Source organism: Oncorhynchus nerka, linkage group LG13 (assembly GCF_034236695.1).
Source record: "Oncorhynchus nerka isolate Pitt River linkage group LG13, Oner_Uvic_2.0, whole genome shotgun sequence".
NCBI classification, from domain to species: domain Eukaryota; kingdom Metazoa; phylum Chordata; class Actinopteri; order Salmoniformes; family Salmonidae; genus Oncorhynchus; species Oncorhynchus nerka.
Window position 1 is genome coordinate 64802586 of NC_088408.1, and position 23286 is coordinate 64825871.

At 44.8% G+C, this 23286-nt stretch overlaps 1 protein-coding gene across 1 annotated transcript; it reads left to right on the forward strand.

Moving 5' to 3' along the window:
• Nucleotides 1-18683: 18683 nt before the first annotated feature.
• LOC115139869 (CCN family member 1-like) lies at nt 18684-22008 on the forward strand. Its single transcript, XM_029677712.2, has 5 exons — nt 18684-19019; nt 19322-19535; nt 19759-20112; nt 20333-20535; nt 20685-22008. The coding sequence occupies exons 1-5, from the start codon at nt 18948-18950 to the stop codon at nt 20985-20987; spliced, it is 1146 nt and encodes a 381-aa protein (XP_029533572.1). The 5' UTR covers nt 18684-18947; the 3' UTR covers nt 20988-22008.
• The last annotated feature ends 1278 nt before the right edge of the window (nt 22009-23286 follow it).

Here is a 23286-nt window from a genome sequence, read left to right on the forward strand (position 1 = left end):
ATGGTTTTAATTAACAGTCATTTTGATCCAAATGTGCAAATTGTCCAAACAGATCGTCAAGGTAGATGGATTATTTTAAATATGTTATTGGACAATAAACAGATATGGCTTATTGATCTATACATTCCAAATAATGATGATCCAAGCTTCTTGGAAAATATGTATTAACTCTACAAGCAACACTATACCCTATTATTAGGGTGGGAGATTTTAATACTGTCTTAAATACCTCTATGGACCGGAAAGGAAATCACAGTACAAACTATCACCCTCAGGCACTTAAGGAAATCATGAATGTCATGGATATGTTGGAATTAGTGGACATATGGAGACTTAAATACCCTGACCTAGTGAGCTATACATGGCGTAGGCTTAATCAAGCTAGTCATCTTGACTACTTTCTTATGCCATTCTCTCTGGCCCCAAAAGTTTAAAAAGTGTTCATAGGGGACAGAATGTGGTCGGATCATCACATAATTGGCATATGTATTACTCGTACAGAATTTCCACGTGGGCGAGGATATTGGAAATTGAATCAAAGCCTACTAGATGATACATTCAAATTTGTCAGTTATAAATGATTCTGTCCTTGTTACGAATGATGGAGTCACGCATGATTCACCGAATGATATTTTGAAAGAGGAAGTAAAGTACTTTAAGAATATGTTTTCGTTTGTTTCCTCCATCTCCACTGACTGAAACTAATTGTAATGGATTTTTTTCCTAATAATAATAATAATAATATAATGTAAAATTAACATCTGTACAGAAAGACTCATCTGAAGGCCAAATTACAGAGGAGGAACTTGTTAATGCAATTAAAGTCTTTATGGCTGGGAAAACTCCAGGGCTGGATGGGATACCAGTGGAAGTATACACAACTTTTTTTGATCTACTCAGAGGACCATTATTAGCATGTTTTAACCACTCCTATATAAATGGTAGATTATCAGACACCAACAAGTGGGTCTGATATCATTATTATTGAAACAGGACCCAAGTGGTGTATATATAAAGATCCAGTCCATTAAAAAAAATTGGAGACCTCTTGTGTTGTGATGCAAAATGCTTGGCGCATAGAATTTAAAAAGTATTGTCAGATATTATTCATCCTAATCAGACAGGTTTTTTACATGGACGAAACATTGGAGATAATATAAGAGAAGTACTGGAAACAATATAATACTATGAAATATTGGGGACACCAGGCCTGGTTTTCATAGCTGATTTTGAAAAGGCTTTTGATAAAGTACGACTGGAGTTTTTATATAAATGCCTTGAATATTTCAATTTTGGGGAATCTCTTTATAAAATGGGTTAAAGTTATGTATAGTAACCCTAGGTGTAAAATAGTAAATAATGGCTACATCTCAGAAAGCTTTAAACTATCTAGAGGAGTAAAACAAGGTTGTCTACTATCGGCATATCTATTTATTATTTCCATGGAAATGTTAGCTGTTAATTTGATCAAACAATAATATTAAGGGATTAGAAATCCGTGGCTTAAAAACTAAATTGTCATTGTACCCTGATGATTCATGTTTTCTTTTAAAACCACAATTATAATCTCTCCACGGCCTCATAGAGGATCTAGATACTTTTGCTATCCTCTCTGGATTAAATCCAAATTATGATAAGTGAAATATTACGTATTGGATCACAAAAAAATGCAAATTTTACATTACCGTGTAGTTTACCAATTAAATGATCTGACAGATGTGGACATATTCTGTATACAAATCCCAAAAGAAAGAAATGATCTCACTTTAAATACATTTTTATAGAAAGTTAGCAAAAATAGATCAGATCTTGCTACCATGAAAAGGAAAATACCTGTCTATTTGTTGAAAAAAAACCCTGATTAACTCTTTAGTCATATCACAGTTTACCTATTTGCTTATGGTTTTGCCTACACCTAGTGACCTGCTTTTTAAATTATATGAACAAAAAAGATTCATTTTTATTTGGAATGGTAAGCCAGACAAAATGAAAAGTGCCTATTTATATAACGAATATGAATTCGGAGGACAGAAAATATTAAAGCATTAGACCTCTCACTAAAGGCATCAGTCATACAAAAATTATACTTAAATCCAAACTGTTTTTCTAGTAAATTGGTAGGAATGGCTCTTCCTATGTTCAAGAATTGCCTTTATTCAGATTACACCTGCTCACTTTCGAATGTTTGAAAAGGAAATAATCTCCAAAATACTGTCATTTCTTTTAAACAAGCTTTAGAAAGTTGGTTGCAATTTCAGTTTAATCCACCTGAAAAGACCGAACAAATAATACAACATATATGGTTAAACCAAATATACTAATTGATAAAAAAAAAAAAAAAAAAAATCAAAGAAAAAAAAAAAAAGTATACTTGTAGTGAATGATATCATAAATAGGACTGGTGGAGTTATGTCACACATGCAGCTAACATAGACATATGGAAATGTCTGCTTTACCCAAAATTACAACCAACTAATTGCAGCATTACCACAAAAATGGAAGAGGCAAGTAGAAGGGGAAAAAAGTAAGGAACTTGTATGTCGGCCCTGTATTAAAGAACCTAAATGGTTACAGTGTGATAAATGAAAACATATACCAATTTCATTTACGGACCAACAAACTGACAGCTGTGCCATATAAATGGCAAAATAGTTGGGAAGAGATTTTCGATGTACCCATTCCATGGCACTTGCTTCATGAATTGATACACAAAACAACGCTGGATTCAAAACTTTGAATTTTTCAGTTTAAATTACTATACACTATTCTTGCAACCAATAGAATGTTATATATATGGGGGATACAATCTTCCCAGCTCTGCAGATTTTGCTGTGAGGAGGCAAAGTCATTCGATAATTTTATTTTGGTATTGTTCATATGTAGCTCGTTTTTGGTCACAGGTCCAGGAATGGCTGAAGAATTGCAACATTTGCCTAGAACTAACGCTGCAGATAGCAATACTGGGTGATTTGAAAAGCCATAGTCAATCAATCAATAATATTATAATTATTTTAGCAAACATTTTTCTTTTTTATTTACAATCTGTAGAAGCTATGAGAATAGAAAGGTTCAGTACTTTTCTCAAGCTTGAAAAATATATGGCAAATAGAAATCCAAAATGGATGGTGTTGCTAGATAGATGGGAGGGGTTGAATGGAGATGAAGGATGGGACTAATAACAAGATAACCAATGTAAACATACAGGGTCTGTAAAATGTATAAAGGTTCAGAACTTTTGTGAAATAGCACAGTTACAAATATAAATCAAACTGGATGGACATCAGAAATAGAGGAAGGACTAAAAACAAACAAAATATAACTATTGTAAAATAGATTGTCTGTAAAATGTGTATAAGATGTATAAACTGAAGGTAGAGGCCTAAGTGCTATTGTTTATTAGTTTACTCCAATTGGGGGAAGGGTGGTAGGGTTTGCGGGGAATAATAAAGGTATATTCTAAAAAAAGTATGTCTATATAGGTATGTGTATATGTATGCATTTATATATGGATATACACTGCTCAAAAAAATAAAGGAACACATACTTTTTTTCTTTACATAGTTGAATGTGCTGACAACAAAATCACACAAAAATTATCAATGGAAATCAAATGTATCAACCCATGGAGGTCTGGATTTGGAGTCACACTACAGGCTGATCCAACTTTGATGTAATGTTCTTAAAACAAGTCAAAATGAGGCTCAGTAGTGTGTGTGGCCTCCACGTGCCTGTATGACCTCCCTACAACGCCTGGGCATGCTCCTGATGAGGTGGCGGATGGTCTCTTGAGGGATCTCCTCCCAGACCTGGACTAAAGCATCTGCCAACTCCTGGACAGTCTGTGGTGCAACGTGGCGTTGGTGGATGGAGCGAGACATGATATCCCAGATGTGCTCAATTGGATTCAGGTCTGGGGAACGGGCGGGCCAGTCCATAGCATCAATGCCTTCCTCTTGCAGGAACTGCTGACACACTCCAGTCACATGAGGTCTAGCATTGTCTTGCATTAGGAGGAACCCAGGGCCAACCGCACCAGCATATGGTCTCACAAGGGGTCTGAGGATCTCATCTCGGTACCAAATGGCAGTCAGGCTACCTCTGGCGAGCACATGGAGGGCTGTGAGGTCCCGCAAAGAAATGCCACCCCACACCATGACTGACCCACCGCCAAACCGGCAATGCTGGAGGATGTTGCAGGCAGCAGAACGTTCTTCACGGTGTCTCCAGACTGTCACGTTTGTCACATGTGCTCAGTGTGAACCTGCTTTCATCTGTGAAGAGCACAGGGCGCCAGTGGCGAATTTGCCAATCTTGGTGTTCTCTGGCAAATGCCAAACGCCCTGCACGGTGTTGGGCTGTAAGCCCAACGCCTACCTGTGGACGTCGGGCCCTCATACCACCCTCATGGCATCTGTTTCTGACCGTTTGAGCAGACACATACACATTTGGGGCCTGCTGGAGGTCATTTTGCAGGGCTCTGGCAGTGCTCCTCCTGCTCCTCCTTGCACAAAGGTGGAGGTAGCGGACCTGCTGCTGGGTTGTTGCCCTCCTACGGCCTCCTCCACGTCTCCTGATGTACTGGTCTGTCTCCTGGTAGCGCCTCCATGCTCTGGACACTACGCTGACAGACACAGCAAACCTCGCATTGATGTCCCATCCTGGATGAGCTGCACTACCTGAGCCACTTGTGTGGGTTGTAGACTCCGTCTCATGCTACCACCAGAGTGAAAGCACTGCCAGCATTCAAAAGTGACCAAAACATCAGCCAGGAAGCATAGGAACTGAGAAGTGGTCTGTGGTCACCACCTGCAGAACCACTCCTTTATTGGGGGTGTCTTGCTAATTGCCTATAATTTCCACCTGTTGTCTATTCCATTTGCACAACAGCATGTGAAATGTATTGTCAATCAGTGTTGCTTCCTAAGTGGACAGTTTGATTTCACAGAAGTGTGAATGACTTGGAGTTACATTGTGTTGTTTAAGTGTTCCCTTTATTTTTCTGAGCAGTGTATATATTTACCCACCAAAATATATGGAGGATTGGAAATGATGCAGACAATTCCATTGATGGAAGCAACAAGCTTTCCGCAATAGTAAGCTGATCCACCCCTTAAAAAAAGAAAATAAATATATGTATGCGACTAATAATATTTGATTTGGAGTCCACCTTTGTGGTTATGAGAGGGCACCAGGTCATTGAGGAAGCTGTAGTTATTCAGGAAAGTCACAATTTGGTTCCGTTTTGATCAACAGTGGGCCACATGTTTTGTGAGCTCTGTCAGTCTATCCAGCGGCCCAAATACAGTGCATTTGGAAAGTATTCAGGCCCCTTGACTTTTTCCACATTTTGTTACCTTACAGCCTGTATTCTAAAATTGATTCAATTGTTTTCTTCCTTCATCAATCTACACACAATACCCCATAATAACAAAGCAAAAATGTTTTTTTTAGAAATGTTTCCTATATATAACATTTACATAAGTATTCAGAACCTTTACTCAGTACTTTGGCAGCGATTACAGCCTAGGGGTTTCTTGGGTATGTTGCTACAAGCTTAGCACACCTGTATTTGGGGAGTTTCTCCCATTCTCCTCTGCAGATCCTCTCAAGCTCTGTCAGGTTAGATGGGGAGCGTTGCTGCACAGCTATTTTCAGGTCTCTCGAGATGCTCGATCGGGTTCAAGTCTGGGCTCTGGCTGGGCCACTCAAGGACATTCAGAGACTTGTCCCAAAGCCACTTCTGCGTTGTCTTGGCAGTGTGCTTAGGGTTGTTGTTCTGTTGGAAGGTGAACCTTTGCCTAAGTCTGAGGTCCTGAGCGCTCTGGAGCAGGTTTTCATCAAGGAACTCTCTGTACTTTGCTCTGTTCATCTTTCCCTAGATCTTGATTAGTGTCCCTGCTGCTGAAAAACATCCCCACAGAATGATGCTGCCACCACCATGCTTCACTGTAGGGATGGTGCCAGGTTTCCTCCAGACGTGACGCTTGGCATTCAGGCCAAATAGTTCAATCTTGGTTTCATCAGACCAGAGAATCTTGTTTCTCATGGTCTTGAGAGCCCTTTAGGTGCCTTTTGGCAAATTCCAAGTGGGCTGTCATGTGCCTTTTACTGAAGAGGGGCTTCCATCTGGCCATTCTACCATAAAGGCCTGATTGGTAGAGTGCTGCAGAGATGGTTGTCCTTCTGGAAGGTTCTCTCATCTCCACAGAGGAACTATGGAGCTCTGTCAGAGTGACCATTGGGTTGTTGCACCCGAGTTCTATTTCTAGTCTCACAGCAAAGGGTCTGAATACTTAGGTAAATAAGGTATTTCTGTTTGTTTTTTAAACCTGGTTTCGCTTTGTCATTATGGGGTATTGTATGTGTGTGTGTGTGTATATTTATTATTATTTAATCCATTTTAGAATAAGGCTGTAACGTAACAAAATGTGGAAACAGTCAAGGGATCTGAATACTTTCCAAAGGCGCTGTACATTGGCAATGACAACTGAAAGAAGTGGGCCTGGGGTTGGAACACATCACAAGGCTAGGGCTATTGTTCAGTCAGTTTGTTTATGGAATAGTTGATGGTGCCCCCTAGACTCAAACTCTCCAGCTGTGCTCATTTCCGCTCCTTGTCCTTGGTTTAATTATGACAGCAGCAGCAGTCAGTCAGTGGTTGGTAATGTAGGAGAGGGTGTTAAGGCCAGTGTTGGGTGCAGGAGGTTAGGCTAGCTCTCCTACCGCTAGTGGAGCAGATGCCCAGGAGAGGTTTCCTGCTGCTCTGCCCGGTGCTCCTATGAAGCCCTCACATTAACAGTACTTATTAAGTTCTGACTCTTACTATAACAAAGCTGAGTTCAGGAAAGAACTGACTGAACCCAACCTGTCTGATGCCAGCTTTTCCTTACTTCTCTGTGTATAAGTAAAGGTTTTTAAAGCAAATACTACTACATGAAGTTACAGCATGTCTTCAACAGGTTCCTCTCTTACTGCCTTACCCCAGAGAATCTCCTATCAGGGAAAGGCCTCTTTCTGTTGCTTATACACTGTTGTTTAGATGAGATTTTTTTTATTTTTATGAAACTGGTATTTTTTCATAACGTAAAGTTCCTGTATGATTTTATTCATGAGACCTCACCAGGGTATAAAGAAGCCTTAGATTAGGAATGAAGTTGAATGTCAGAGCAAACAAACTGGCCTCATTTTAGGTGGCATAACACTGCATAATGTGTTAGTGGGTATTAGTGCCTGCTGCAAGCTTCTGAATAAACTGATGATCTAGCTACTAAGGAAATGAATGCTTAATGCTCTGAACTGTGGTAGTTGAGTGTGAATATCCAGTAGGTCTGCCTCCCTTACCTGGACATACTTGGCTGTTTCATCATAAGCTCTAGATTTCTTGTAGATCAAGTGTATGGTGGGCTACACTTTATTGGCTTGAATTTAGCCTAGTGGCCTAGTCAGTCACATTATGTGTTTGTGTCACCCTCCCTGTTGGATAATCCTGAAACTCTGTTTACAGCTTTCTGCGATAACATTTCCCCCTCTGAATCACAGGCACTACTGTATAATGGTGCCACACAGCCCTCCCCCTCATAACCCCCCACTAACAGGATACACTAAAGTCTCTTTGCAATGCAAGTTTGTATATTTTTTTGTGTACTTGGTTTAATACACCATTCATTTTAGTGGTAGAATGGCGCCGCAATGGATAGCTGCAGTTTTACGGGCTTCTGTCCAATTTTGCGCTGATTTGTAACTGGACATCAGCGATCACTAACCTCGATTTGGAAGATTTCTACTTCAACGAGTCGGTGGTGGAGGACATACTGCTCACCCCAGAACCAGGCCCTAATCCCTGTGACTCGGAAAAGGAAGAGACGACCTAAGAGAGGCTGATGTGCATGCACCCTGATCCGCCACTACCCTCCGTTCTATTGGTGAACGTACAATCACTGGAGAACAAATTGGACGAGCTCTGTTCGAGATTATCCTATCAACAGGACCTGAAGAACTGTAATATCCTATGTTTCTCTGAGTCGTGGCTTGGACATGGACAATATACATCAAGCTGGTTTTTCTATGCATTGGCAGGGTTGAACGGCAGCTTCGGGTAAGCTCAAGGGGGAGGTGTTTGTGTCTTTGTTCACAACAACTGCTACGCAATCTCTAATATTAAGGAAGTCTCGAGGTTCTTCTCGCCTGGGATAGAATACCTCCTGATAAGCTGTAGACCCCTCAAATTCAACTATGGACCTCAAAGCCAGTTCCAATATATTTTTTAATTGTTCCCCTCTAATCAGGGACTGAATTAGACCTGGGACACCAGGTGTGTACAGTTCATTATTAGGTTGGACAGAAAACCAGCAGGCTCCGGACCTCGTATGGTAAGAGTTGAATACCCCTGCTGTAGACCATACTATTTACTGAGAGAGTTTTCGTAGCTGTCTATTTAACACCACAAACCGATGCTGGCAGTAAGGACTCACGCAACGAGCTGTATAGAGCCATTAGCAAACAAGAAAATACTCATCCAGAGGTGCCGCACCTAGTGGCCGGTGATTTTAATTCAGGGAAACTGAAATCTGTTTTTCCTAATACCAGCATGTCACCTGTGCAACTATCACTTTTACGCCACACACAGATTCGTATACAAAGTTCAACTTCGCCCTCCATTTGGCCAATCTGACCATAACTTTATCAACTTTATTAATAAGTGCATTGACAACGTCATCCCCACAGTGACCGTACGGACATATCCCAACCAGAAGCCATAGATTACAGACAACATCCACACTGAGCTAAAGGCTAGAGCTGCCGCTTTCAAGGAGCGGGACACTAATCCGGACGCTTACATCAAACAGGCAAAGCGTCAATACAGGACTAAGATAGAATACTACTACGCCGGCTCTGATGCTCATCGGATGTGGCAGGGCTGGCAAACTATTGCGGATTACAAAGAGAAACCCAGCCACGTGCTGTCCAGTGAACCGAACCTACCAGACGAGCGAAATACCTTCATGCTCATTTCGAAGCAAGCCACACTGAACCATGCATGAGAGCACCAGCTGTTCCGGACGACTGTGTGATCACACTCTTTGTAGCTGATGTAAGACCTTTAAACAGCTTAACATTCACAAGGTCGGACAGACAGATAGCCAGGACACGTACTCAGAGCATGCGCTGACATTTTCAACCTCTCCCTGACCCACTCTTTAATACCTACATGTTTCCATCAGACCACCATAGTCCCTGGGCCTAAGAACACTAAGGTAACCTGCCTAAATGACTATTGGCCCTTAGCACTCACATCTGTAGCCATGTAATGCTTTGAAAGGCTGGTCATGGCTCACATCAACACCATCATCCCAGTTACCCTGGACCCACTCCAATTCGCATACCTCCCCAACAGATACACAGATGATGCAATTTATTTTGCACTCCACACTGCCCTCTCCCACCTGAACAAGAGCAACACCTATGTGAGAACAATGTTTATTGATTACAGCTCACTGTTCCAGACCATAGTGCTCTCCAAGCTCATCACTAAGCCATGGACCCTGAGAGTGAACATCTCCCTCTGCAACTGGATCCTGGACATCCTGACACGCCGCCCCTAGGTGGTGAGGGTAGGCAACAACACATCCGCCAAGCTGACCCTCAACACGGGCTCCTCTCAGCACTGCGTACTTTGTCCCCTCCTGTACTCCCTGTTCACCCATGACTGCGTGGCTGCGCACGACTCCGACACCATCATTACGTTTGCTGACGACACGACGGTGGTTGGTCTGATCACCGACGATGAGACAGACTACAGGGAGGAGGTAAGGCACATGGCATTGTGGTGCCAGGACAACCTCTCCCTCAACGTCAGCAAGACGAAGGAGTTGATTGTGGACTACAGAAAACAGAGGGCCGAGCACGCCCCCATTCACATCGACTGGGCTGTAGCAGAGCGGGTCGATAGCTTCCTGTTCCTCACTGTCCACATCACTAAGGATCTATCATGGTCCACACACACACCACACACACACCTCAGAATATGTTGCATGGTCCCTCAGATCCTCATAGTTCTACAGCTGCACCATTGAGATCATCTTGACTGGCTGCGTCACCACTTGATATGGCAACTGCTTGGCATCCGACCGCAAGGTGCTACAGAGGGTAGTGCGTACGTTACTTATGTAGATAAGGTATTTCTGTTTAAAAAAACATATAAATTTGCCATTATGCATGTGGGGTGAGGGCAGTCATTATGGGGTATTGTGTGTAGATTGCTGAGGAAATGTTTTTATTGAATCCATTTTGGAATAAGGCTATAACGTAACAAAATGTGGAAAACGTTGAGGGGTCTGAATACTAATCGAAGGCACTTTTATATAGCCAATTATTGTTACTCATTGTGTATTATCACTTTCACTATTCTGTGTTATTACTTTTCTAATATTTCTCTATCTGCATTTTTGGGGAGTGCTCATAAGTCAGCATTTCACTGTTAGTCTACACTTGTTGTTTACTAAGCATGTGATGAATAACATTTGATTTTATTTGACTTAATAGGCAGTGTGCAGCTTAGGAAACCTCCGTAGCTGTGGTTGCTGTGGCCCAACTGTTTGTCTGATTTAATTTGAGCTTTGAATTCTGAGAAGTATTTTGTGAATGTTCGTAATCTAGTCGCCACAGTTGATTAGGTAGGCTCCAGTAAAAGAGAAGATTCATTTTGAAATGGACTGTATAGGTGGTCTGGATTCGAACATTATTACAGTAAATGGATTATAATCAATCCCTTGTCACAGTCTAGTAGTCTTGTCCTGGGATTCTATTTCATTTTCTATGCATTGCGTTTGTAAGGTCCCTGGCTGTCATGCAAGTACTCCACAACTCATAACCTTGTAGGTGGGTGTGCTTCACAATAACAGTTGACTCCGCAGTAGTTTCGGCTTACAGCATGGGCCGACTGATTACACTGGGCATGCATACCTCTCTTCTCTTAGAGAAGGGGGAGGGGGGTGTCTTTCTCTCTGTATCTGACTGTAGCATACCTGTTCATTTCAGTCAGCCACACAATGGACAGGTTAGTGCTGTGGAGAGCTCTGCCCATGGGGTCTCTGGCTGCTTTCATCACTCCTATTAGGCTGGGTGAAGGAATGCACAGACTACAGGTTCCCTCTGCGCTCCTGCTTGGGCAGCCGCCAGGTTAAATGAGACCCATTTGTGTCTTAATGGGTGCAGGACAGCCACACTTGCATTCGGCTAGCACGGGTCTACTTATCAGGCTCTTCTCTGGGGCCTCATGGAGGAGCGTGCATTTACATTTGAGTCATTTAGCAGATGCTCTTATCTAGAGTGACTTACAGGAGCAATTAGGGTTAAGTGCCTTGCTCAAGGGCACATTGACAGATTTTTGGGGTATTTGAACGAGTGACCTTTCGGTTACTGTCCCAATGCTCTTAACCACTAGGCTACCTGCTCTACTGGAGGGAAGATTCAAATAAAAATGTATTTGTCACGTACACATGGTTAGCAGATGTTAATGCGAGTGTAGCGAATTGTTTGTGCTTCTAGTTCCGACAATGCAGTAATAACCAACGAGTAATCTAACCTAACAATTTCACAACAACTACCTTATACACACAAGTGTAAAGGGATGAAGAATATGTACATAAAGATATATGAATGAGTGATGGTACAGAACGGCATAGTCAAGATGCAGTAGATGTTGTCGAGTACAGTATATACATATGAGATGAGTAATGTAGGGTATGTAAACATTATATTAAGTGGCATTGTTTAAAGTGGCTAGTGATACATTTTTTACATACATTTTCCATTATTAAAGTGGCTGGAGTTGAGTCAGTATGTTGGCAGCAGCCACTCAATGTTAGTGGTGGCTGTTTAACAGTCTGATGGCCTCAAGATATAAACTATTTTTCAGTCTCTCGGTCCCTGCTTTGATGCACCTGTACTGACCTTGCCTTCTGGATGATAGTGGGGTGAACAGGCAGTGGCTCGGGTGGTTGTTGTCCTTGATGATCTTTATGGTCTTCCTGTGACATCGGGTGGTGTAGGTGTCCTGGAGGGCAGGTAGTTTGCCCCCGGTGATGCGTTGTGCAGACCTCACTACCCTCTGGAGAGCCTTACGATTGTGGGTGGAGCAGTTGCCGTACCAGGTGGTGATACAGCCCAACAGGATGCTCTCGATTGTGCATCTGTAAAAGTTTGTGTGCTTTTGTTGACAAGCCAAATTTCTTCAGCCTCCTGAGGTTGAAGAGGCGCTGCTGCACCTTCTTCACCACGCTGTCTGTGTGGGTGGACCAATTAAGTTTGTCCGTGATGTGTATGCCAAGGAACTTAACTTACTACCCTCTCCACTACTGTCCCGTCGATGTGGATAGGGGGGTGATCCCTCTGAAGTCTACGATCATCACCTTTTGTTTTGTTGACATTGAGTGTGAGGTTATTTTCCTGACACCACACTCCGAGGTCCCTCACCTCCTCCCTGTAGGCCATCTCTTCGTTGTTGGTAATCAAGCCTACCACTGTAGTGTCGTCTGCAAACTTGATGATTAAGTTGGAGGCATGCATGGCCACGCAGTCGTGGGTGAACAGGGAGTACAGGAGAGGGCTCAGAACGCACCCTTGTGGGGTCCCAGTGTTGAGGATCAGCGGGGTGGAGATGTTGTTACCTACCCTCACCACCTGGGGGCGACCCGTCAGGAAGTCCAGTACCCAGTTGCACAGGGCGGGGTTGAGACCCAGGGTCTTGAGCTTGATGACGAGTTTGGAGGGTACTATGGTGTTAAATGCTGAGCTGTAGTCGATGAACAGCATTCTTACATAGGTATTCCTCTTGTCCAGATAGGTTAGGGCAGTGTAGTTGCGATTGCATCATCTGTGGACCTATTGGGGCGGTAAGCAAATTGAAGTGGGTCTAGGGTGTCAGGTAGGGTGGAGGTGATATGGTCCTTGACTAGTCTCTCAAAGCACTTCATGATGACGGAAGTGAGTGCTACGGGGCGGTAGTCATTTAGCTCAGTTTCCTTAGCTTTCCTGGGAACAGGAACAATGGTGGTCCTCTTGAAGCATGTGGGAACAGCAGCATGGGATAAGGATAGATTGAATATGTCTGTAAACACACCAGCCAGTTGGTCTGCGCATGCCTTGAGGATGCGGCTGGGGATGCCGTCTGGGCCTGCAGCCTTGCGAGGGTTAACACGTTTAAATGTTTTACTCACGTCGGCTGCAGTGAAGGAGAGTCCGCAGGTTTTGGTAGCGGGCCGTGTCAGTGGCACTTTATCGTCCTTAAAGCGAGCAAAGAAGTTGTTTAGTCTGTCTGGGAGCAAGAAATCCTGGTCCGTAACGGGGCTGGTTTTCTTTTTGTAATCCGTGATTGACTGTAGACCCTGCCACATACCTCTTGTGTCTGAGCCGTTGAATTGCAACTCTACCCTGTCTCTATACTGACGCTTAGCTTGTTTGATTGCCTTGCGGAAGGAATAGCTACACTGTTTGTATTCGGTCATGTTTCCGGTCACCTTGCCCTGGTTAAAAGCAGTGGTTTGTGCTTTGTTTCACATGAATGCTGCCATCAATCCACGGTTTCTGGTTTGGGAATGTTTAAATAGTTGCTGTGCGTACGACATCGCAGATGCACTTGCTAATAAACTCGCTCACCGAATCAGCATATTCGTTAATGTTGTTGTTTGACGCAATGCGATCCATGTGATCGAAGCAATCTTGAAGCGTGGAATCAGATTGGTCAGACCAGCGTTGAACAGACCTGAGCGCGGGAGCTTCCAGTTTTAGTCTCTGTCTATAGGCAGGGAGCAACAAAAGAGAGTCGTGGTCAGCTTTTCTGAAAGGAGGACGGGTGAGGGCCTTATATGCGTCGCGGAAGTTAGAATAACAATGATCTAGGGTTTTACCAGCCCTGGTAGCACAATCGATATGCTGATAGAATTTAGGGAGTCTTGTTTTCAGATTAGCCTTGTTAAAATCCCCAGCTACAATGAATGCAGCCTCAGGATATATGTGGTTTCCAGTTTACATAGCCCTGAACAAACTTTATTTGTCTATCAATGTGTCTCCTTGGGAGGGAATATATGCGGCTGTGATTATAATCGAAGAGAATTCTCTTGGTAGATAATGCGGTCGACATTTGATTGTGAGGAATTCTAAGTCGGGTGAACAGACTTGAGTTCCTGTATGCTGTTATGATCACATCATCTCCGGCGCGGCCCACGCTTGGATTGCGTCCTACCTGACAGGTCGCTCCTACCAGGTGGCGTGGCGAGAATCCGTCTCCTCACCACGTGCTCTCACCACTGGTGTCCCCCAGGGCTCTGTTCTAGGCCCTCTCCTATTCTCGCTATACACCAAGTCACTTGGCTCTGTCATAACCTCACATGGTCTCTCCTATCATTGCTATGCAGACGACACACAATTAATCTTCTCCTTTCCCCCTTCTGATGACCAGGTGGCGAATCGCATCTCTGCATGTCTGGCAGACATATCAGTGTGGATGACGGATCACCACCTCAAGCTGAACCTCGGCAAGACGGAGCTGCTCTTCCTCCCGGGGAAGGACTGCCCGTTCCATGATCTCGCCATCACGGTTGACAACTCCACTGTGTCCTCCTCCCAGAGCGCTAAGAACCTTGGCGTGATCCTGGACAACACCCTGTCGTTCTCAACTAACATCAAGGCGGTGGCCCGTTCCTGTAGGTTCATGCTCTACAACATCCGCAGAGTACGACCCTGCCTCACACAGGAAGCGGCGCAGGTCCTAATCCAGGCACTTGTCATCTCCCGTCTGGATTACTGCAACTCGCTGTTGGCTGGGCTCCCTGCCTGTGCCATTAAACCCCTACAACTCATCCAGAACGCCGCAGCCCGTCTGGTGTTCAACCTTCCCAAGTTCTCTCACGTCACCCCGCTCCTCCGCTCTCTCCACTGGCTTCCAGTTGAAGCTCGCATCCGCTACAAGACCATGGTGCTTGCCTACGGAGCTGTGAGGGGAACGGCACCTCAGTACCTCCAGGCTCTGATCAGGCCCTACACCCAAACAAGGGCACTGCATTCATCCACCTCTGGCCTGCTCGCCTCCCTACCACTGAGGAAGTACAGTTCCCGCTCAGCCCAGTCAAAACTGTTCGCTGCTCTGGCCCCCCAATGGTGGAACAAACTCCCTCACGACGCCAGGACAGCGGAGTCAATCACCACCTTCCGGAGACACCTGAAACCCCACCTCTTTAAGGAATACCTAGGATAGGATAAAGTAATCCTTCTCACCCCCTTAAAAGATTTAGATGCACTATTGTAAAGTGGCTGCTCCACTGGATGTCATAAGGTGAATGCACAAATTTGTAAGTCGCTCTGGATAAGAGCGTCTGCTAAATGACTTAAATGTAAATGTAAATGTCTCGTTAATCATAAGGCATACCCCCCCGCCCCTCTTCTTACCAGAAAGATGCTTGTTTCTGTCTGCGAGATGCGTGAAGAAACCAGGTGGCTGTACCGACCCCGATAGTGTGTCTCGAGTGAGCCATGTTTCTGTGAAACAAAGAACGTCTGGAATGCTACCCTTGCTCGGATTTCATCAACCTTGTTGTCAAGATACTGGACATTGGCGAGTAGTATGCTCGGGAGCGGTGCGGTGTCTCCGGAGCCTGACCAGAAGACCGCTTCATCTGCCACTTCTACGGCGTCGTTGTTTTGGAGCCGAGCCATCTTCCGCCAGTCATGAGGACCCATACGCCACAAGGTCGGGGCCCATGACATCATCCTTTTCACAGCTGTCTTGCTCAACTGCCTTAAAGGAATGTGTGAAGTGCAACATATTTATTTGTTGTGTAATTAGTATTCTCTCTCCTAGATGTACATTTATGGGCATTTGGCAAACAAGCAGGCACTTTTGGAAGGGACGCTTTTAAGGGTTACTTATGATTGAGTGTGTGAGTGTACCAGCCAAGGGTTTTAGGACACTAGTATGAGGAATCCAGTGGCCTGACCTATAGAGGTTGTATCACGGGCTGGGTTAGGGTGCACCACTGACACACAGCTGATTCCATACATGTATATGTTTACCCAAATACATGTGAGGCTGCTCCCACTGTCATATACTGTTACTCAGAACGCAAATCACATATTTTGTCAGATGATTTTTTAAATGGACTTTTAGTGAAGGGAATAGCTACAGTAAACCAGTCTGATGGAGTTGACTTCAATACAATTGTCTGTTTGCTATTATATGATATGAAACACACACACCCACACACACAGTTACACTGCTTTACGTGTTCAGGGCAGATCTGTTTAGACTAGAACAACTCTTCCTGAGAGTTGTGCAGATAGACTTCCTGTTTACCCACTTCTTCACCAGTGATGGAGTGTTCCATCAACACTGACCTTTCTTGGCACTATGCAGGGTACTTACTGGCATCAGAGTTGCCAACAATATCAATATGTCCACAGACCATTATCTTCAGACTGTGAGTAGACCAGACCTAAAGCCGCTGTAAAAGCCTCCAAAGGAGAGAAGCTGCTAACTGCAGCCATACAACAGGGATGGTGCAGATCAGGGTGCAGTCATATGAGTGAATCTTCAGATCAGGGTGCAGTCATATGAGTGAATCTTCAGATCAGGGTGCAGTCATATGAGTGAATCTTCAGATCAGGGTGCAGTCATATGAGTGAATCTACAGATCAGGGTGCAGTCATATGAGTGAATCTTCAGATCAGGGTGCAGTCATATGAGTGAATCTTCAGATCAGGGTGCAGTCATATGAGTGAATCTTCAGATCAGGGTGCAGTCATATGAGTGAATCTTCAGATCGTGGGTGGTTTGTATGATAACTGAGGTGTAGGTTGAGACTAGGCTGAGTAGATGGCATGGCTCCTGACCCCCCCCCCCCCCCTGTTTTTGGAAATGTTTGTCTGGCTGACAAACAATTGCTGGCTGGGGGCCAGGTGGGGACGCTGCCAAACAGGCCCCCCTCCCCCCTTTCGTCAGTGTCCCATGCACCACGGCCAGCACACACATCCTGTCTTTGTGGGTCAGGAATGCCAGGAATCCAGACTTCTGCCCTAATCCTCCCACCCCTCCTTCCCCTACAAGGTGTTCTCTCTCTCTCTCTCTCTCCCTCTCTCAAACATTCCCAGAATCCTGGTGGTTTCAGCCCAGTGGCCTGGGTGTCGGTGTGGCTCACTTCTCTCTCTCTCTCTCTCTCCATTCCTCCTCTCTCTAAAGTGCTCCTCCATCCCCACATCAGTGGCAGGCAGGTAGCAACACCTGCTCTCCGTGGTTCCCCCTGCTCCCACTGATCTTAACACACACACAGATTGCTGCTGCCTCAACATATCCATGGCGATTTTTAACTTTGGTTTTTCGTTTTGTTTCATTCCTCGCAATTGTTGAATTTCTGAAGCGATTTTTGTATTCAAAGAAATACACGTGTTATTCTAAACTGTTATTATTTATATCCTATTTGATGCTTTTTAGGATTTGCCTTCGTAGATGAAGGTGTGTTGTCGTTGTTGTTTTGTGAAGGTGAACTGGGTTAAGTGAGGACAGGTCTGACAAATAGAGCAAGGATCCACAGAAACAGGTCCTATGTATGTTATTTGCCTTCTCCTGTGGTGTGAGAGACTATATATTCCCACTCACTCCTTTCTCTCGCTTTGCAGGTTTTCAGTGGCCTCATCAAATGTGCTAAATTATGTTTCCTGTGTTTCATAACAGAGAGAGCCAAGGCCTAATGCAGGGCCTTCCTGCCCCCGAGCAAAACACTTTTTATAGTCCTCTGGGATGACAATGGCGATGTTTAGTTTTTCCTCCCGAACATGGGAACCTGTAGAAGATACTTTTTTTTGTCCTTGAATGTGGCCATTAGGAAAGAAATGGAGGGAACCAGAGGATACGTGTCCTGGCCTGGGCAGTGTGTTTCAGTGGGGTTTCTGGGGCCAGCCCGGCCAGGTAATAGAATGTTTCAAGAGTTGTACGCACAGATTTTCTCAGCTATCTGCATAACCACTTCCCCTATTAAAGTGGATTCTACGCCAGAGCGGGATTCCCCACTCATTTTTCCCATGACACCTGCACTTGTTTTTCTGTTTCCAGTATCGGTCTTCGCTTAGGTGATCCTCATTGTCAAACAATGCTCATATGCAGGAATGGAGCTACAGTGTCACTCCACAGTATGGGAATCCCAAAGCTCTGCAGACCTGGGTTCAATTAGCGTTTGTGTTCATTCAAATACTTTAGCTGCACTTGATTGAGCTTGCCTGGCACAATGGGACTGATAGAATAGTCCCGAAGGTGCAAACCCCACCCATCTGGCACTTCAGGCAGGCTTAATCAAATGCTCAACCTATTTGAAAGAAATCAAATACTATTTGAAGTTACTCCACACTTAGCTTTGCTTATTGTGAATTTACCAGCAATGAGCTATTCCTGTAGTTTATCAATAGCATTAGGGACATATAAGTAGTAAGATGTCAGTGCACTGAAGTGCCTACAGTACTGTGTTCATATATAACCATGCTTTCTCATTATAGCAATGTAGCAACGGTGCAATTTCTTTCTCTCCTACTCCACTACTGAATCCCTCTCCATACACTTTCCCTTACTCCTTAAGAGGAGAGCTGATGTCACGGGGAGGGGGCTGGTCTGCCTGTGTCTATAAGTACAGGCACCACAGAGGGAATCTCGCTCTATATGAAGGGAAGCTAACCCTAGCTGAGCTGAGCTGACACTGTAGGAGAGCAAAGAAACACCAAACTAGTGTAGCTTTTAGTGCGCTCGCACAGAACCATGGATCGGTTCAGATGAATGAATAGGTAAACTGACAGATCAACAGACTTCTGGACTCACGTGCAGGCTCTGGACAGTGTATCGTCACAGCCACCAGGTTTCTATTCTCCATCTAACGACCTCTGATTGAAATTTTGGGAAGTACGCTTTCAGGATGTTTTCTCTGGTTAGTTTGAGAAGGACTGTTTCTACCCTGTTCGTTCTCCTCTCCAGTGCTGCTGTCATGGTGAGTTTCATAGATGCATACTTACCTGCCTGCCATCTTTTTTTCCCTTCTTTTTTTTCACCCTCTTTCTCTCTATATTTTGCATTATTTTATTTACGATGTGTTTCTGTTTTTCAAAAAATATTATTTTACCAAAATAATTGAACTTTTTTTGGTATTTTTTTACAATGAAGAAAGACACTCCAGTAAGAGAGTGTACTACAGTACTACAAGTCATAGTAAAGACGAGGCTGCACCTCTACCCTACTGCTGCTGTGCGGACCCCAAAACATCTGTAACACTGACACTGCTCTCTTTCTCAGGTGGAGAGTGACTGTCCTGCCCAGTGCTCTTGTGGCCCATCACCCCCATTGTGCCCAGTGGGCGTTAGCTGGGTGACAGACGCCTGTGGCTGCTGTAAGGTGTGTGCCAGGCAGTTCAACCAGGACTGCAGCCCCAGCCAGCCCTGTGACCACATCAAGGGCCTGCACTGCCACCTGGGGGCTGGGGGAAACCCAGAGAGAGGCCTGTGCCGAGGTAAGGACCAGGAGTACCCCTAACATCAGCAGGAGAGAGGTGGTTGGGCCAATATGGGAGTATGCAGAAGTATGGGTGTTGCAGCTGGGTATGGGGATTTCAGAATTATAGTAAATTATAGTAAACATGTGATCATTCAAGTAGATAAATGCTCAGCATCATTGTAACACTGCCATAGTGGTATAAAGTCCACTGTGCTGATAATGTGTCTGTGTCTCCCTAGCGGAGGCCAAGGGCCAGTCCTGCGAGTTCAGCGGGCGTGTCTACCAGCATGGAGAGGACTTCCAGCCCAGCTGCCAGCACCAGTGCAGCTGCATGGATGGGGTGGTGGGCTGCATGCCACTCTGCCCCCACCAGGTGTCCCTGCCCGACTGGCGCTGCTCCCAGCCAAGGCTGGCACGGCCCTTGGGCCGTTGCTGTGCGGAGTGGGTCTGTGACGACAACAACCACATCAGTGAGGACCCAGAGGAACCTCCACAGGTAGCCCTGCCCAACCCACAACCCCTCCCAAACCACATCAACAACCAGCTCCAGGAACAGCCACGCTATCAGGCCAGCACTGGAGTCACCTTTAGAGGTACAGTAAACAACCTATCCCAATGTCTCATTCTCCACAGTCTCTATCCAGGTATAATCCTATCTTGGTCATAATCTGAACCTTGTATGTTTCTCATAATTGTAACCCTGTATGTTTCTCTTAATTGTAACCCTGTATGTTTCTCTTAATTGTAACCCTGTATGTTTCTCTTAATTGTAACCCTGTATGTTTCTCATGATTCCCTGTCCTCTCCTTTCAGAGGTGGTGCCCCTCCCCAAGTCCCAGGTGTTGCTAAGCGCCAGATGCTTCCCGCAGACCACTGATTGGACGGAATGTTCCACTACCTGTGGGATGGGCATCTCCAGTCGGGTGACCAATAACAACGCAGACTGCCAGCTTGTCAGAGAGACACGACTGTGTCAAGTCCGCCAATGTGACCTGCGACTTACCCCAGCAATCAAGGTATTTTGAAGCATACAAGTAGAGCACATAGAACATATTAATATTTCATTTTTGATGATGAGAACCTTTGCAATATGACTATTTATTATGGTTTATGTAGCTCAGTTGTCTAACTGTGTTTGTTAACTATGTGTTTGTTGACTGTCCAGAGGGGAAAGAAGTGCCAGCGTTCAGTGCGCCCTCAGGAGCCAATCAGCATCAACTTTGCTGGCTGCTACACAGCACGGCACTATCGACCTCGCAGCTGCGGCTCCTGTGTGGACAGACGATGCTGCACCCCTTCACTGACCCGCACCGTCCGCCTGCGCTTCCACTGTCCCGACGGAGAGGGCTTCACACGCAACGTCATGTGGATCCAGCGCTGCAGCTGCAAGAAGAGCTGTCACATTCACGGCTCCCCCTCAAGGCCCTCTGTCAGCCTACACAATGACATCCACACCTTCAGGCACTGAGTCAGGATTAGGAGGATGCCCAACCCCAGCCTCGACACACTGGATAGGGCTAGGCCATGCTAGTCTCTCCCCATCTTCCATACGCCCTCTGCCCACGGATAGCCCTGCCTTTCAGCCCCTTCCTGGACATCAGTGTGGCTGGCAGCCTCTCCCCGCCTGCACCAGCACAAGACTATGGGAGTGAGAGCTAGGTGGCCGCTCCCCCCATCCAGGCAGAACTATTGCTTGCACTTTAAGCTTCCTGACACATTGCCCCCAGTTATCCAACATGAGAGATGGGTAGCTATTTGGTGCAACTCTCTGCGGCTAGGTCCAGTTCCCCTTCCCTGCTGATGACCCAGCCACTGAACTGTTCCGGTGGAGGAAGGGACAGCACTGAGCACAACAGACTATAGATGTCCTGATGTCACTTTCTTGATGTCATGTTGGACTTATGGGTGAAATATGTAAATGAATCCTCTGCTTTTCAACCTTTTTTATTATTAATTATTTTTTATTTGTTAACATTGTCAGGTCCCTCTATATAACCACAGTGGGGGGAGAAAGGAACGTGTATGCATGTATATGAGGGACATATTACTTTTTGTCATAATGTGTGAATTAGTGAGGCCAGTGAATGTGTCAGGATGTGATGAGCGATGACCATGGGCAATCCCATACATTCATGTATGATGAAGTGTTTTGTCTGATACATTGATGGTCGAATGAGGACAGGACGTCATCAATGATTGTACCTGTATGTTACATGTTGTGTGTGTGAGAGAGAATGAAAGGGTGAGAAAACAGAGTGTTTACATGTGTGTGTTTGTCATATTGCAGAGTATAGTGTACAGACTTCACTCTTTGTTGAGTGGCAATTTATACAGATCACCTCATTTTCCGGGGTGTGTTTTTATTGCCTCATAGTATGGAGACTTTCTTATACTGGAGGGAAGATTTTACTATATGTATTTAAGATTTATATATTGTTTGAAATCTTATCAATAATTCTCTGATACATCAAATAAAACCTTAAACACGTGCTCTGTCTTGTGCTTCTCTGAGAGGTGCATCAGGTGGATGGTGATTTAGATGACAGCATAGGGTGGTTGGTCTGGAATGCTGCTGTAAGGAGGGCAAACGAGTCTCTCCTGAGTTGGGGCAAGACTCACAGAAGGGGGTACAGTGCATTCAGAAAGTATTCAGACCCAGAATTTTGTTACGTTACAGCCTTACTCTAAAATTGATTACATTCTTTTTTTTCCTCATTAATCTACACACAATACCCCATAACGACAATTAAAAAACTTTACTCAGTACTTTGAGGTGCTTTTGTCAGCGATTACAGCCTTGAGTCTTCTTGGATATGACACTACAAGCTTGGTACACCTGAATTTGGGGAGTCTCCCATTCCTCTCGGCAGATCCTCTCAAGCTCTGAGGTTGGATGGGGAGCGTCGCTTCACAGCTATTTTTCAGGTCGGGTTCAAGTCCGGGCTCTGGCTTGGCCACTCAAGGACATTGAGACTTGTCCCAAAGCCACTCCTGCGTGGTATTGACTGTGTGCTTAGGGTTGTTGTCCTGTTGGAAGGTGAACCTTCTCCCCAGTCTGGAGCAGGTTTTCATCAAAGATCTCTGTACTTTGCTCCTTTCATCTTTCCCTCGATCCTTCTCCCGTGATTGCTCAGTTTAGGAAGAGTTTTGCTGGTTCCAAACTACTTCTACTTACTGTGTTCTTGGGGACCTTCAATGCTGCAGACATTTTTGGTACCCTTCCCTAGATCTGTGCCTCAACAATTCCTTCAACATCATGGCTTGGTTTTTGCTCTGACATGCACTGTCAACTGTGGGACCTTTTATATAGACAGGTGTGTGCCTTTCCAAATCATGTCCAATCAATTGAATTTACCACAGGTGGACTCCAATCAAGTTATAGAAACATCTCAAGGATGAGCAATGGAAACAGGATACACCTGAGCTCAATTACGAGTCTCATAGCAAAGGGTCTGAATACTTGTGTTAAGGTATTTATGTTTTTGCAAACATTTCTAAAAACCTGTTTTTCGTCATTATGGGGTATTGTGTGTAGATTGATAAACATATTGGAAGGGGTCTGAATACTTTCCGAATGCACTGTAAGTCTGGCACTTACCTTTATGAAGTACCTTAGGGCTAGGAGTACATAACTCCAAAGAGGGGTTCAGTGCTGAAAGCCAGCCTGTTGTTTTGGTGTTAGAGCAGGGGGGGGAAGAGGCAAGTTGGGTCTCAGTGAAGCCGCGGCCAGTGCTCTAGCCAGGTTTATGTTCCCTCATATCCTTCAA

Coding starts and splice junctions, on each gene's coding strand:
- LOC115139869 (XM_029677712.2), top strand. CDS start 18,948: ATGTTTTCTCTGGTTAGTTTGAGAAGGACTGTTTCTACCCTGTTCGTT. Junction 20,113..20,332: donor CACTGGAGTCACCTTTAGAG/GTACAGTAAACA, acceptor CTCTCCTTTCAG/AGGTGGTGCCCCTCCCCAAG. Junction 20,536..20,684: donor GACTTACCCCAGCAATCAAG/GTATTTTGAAGC, acceptor TTGACTGTCCAG/AGGGGAAAGAAGTGCCAGCG.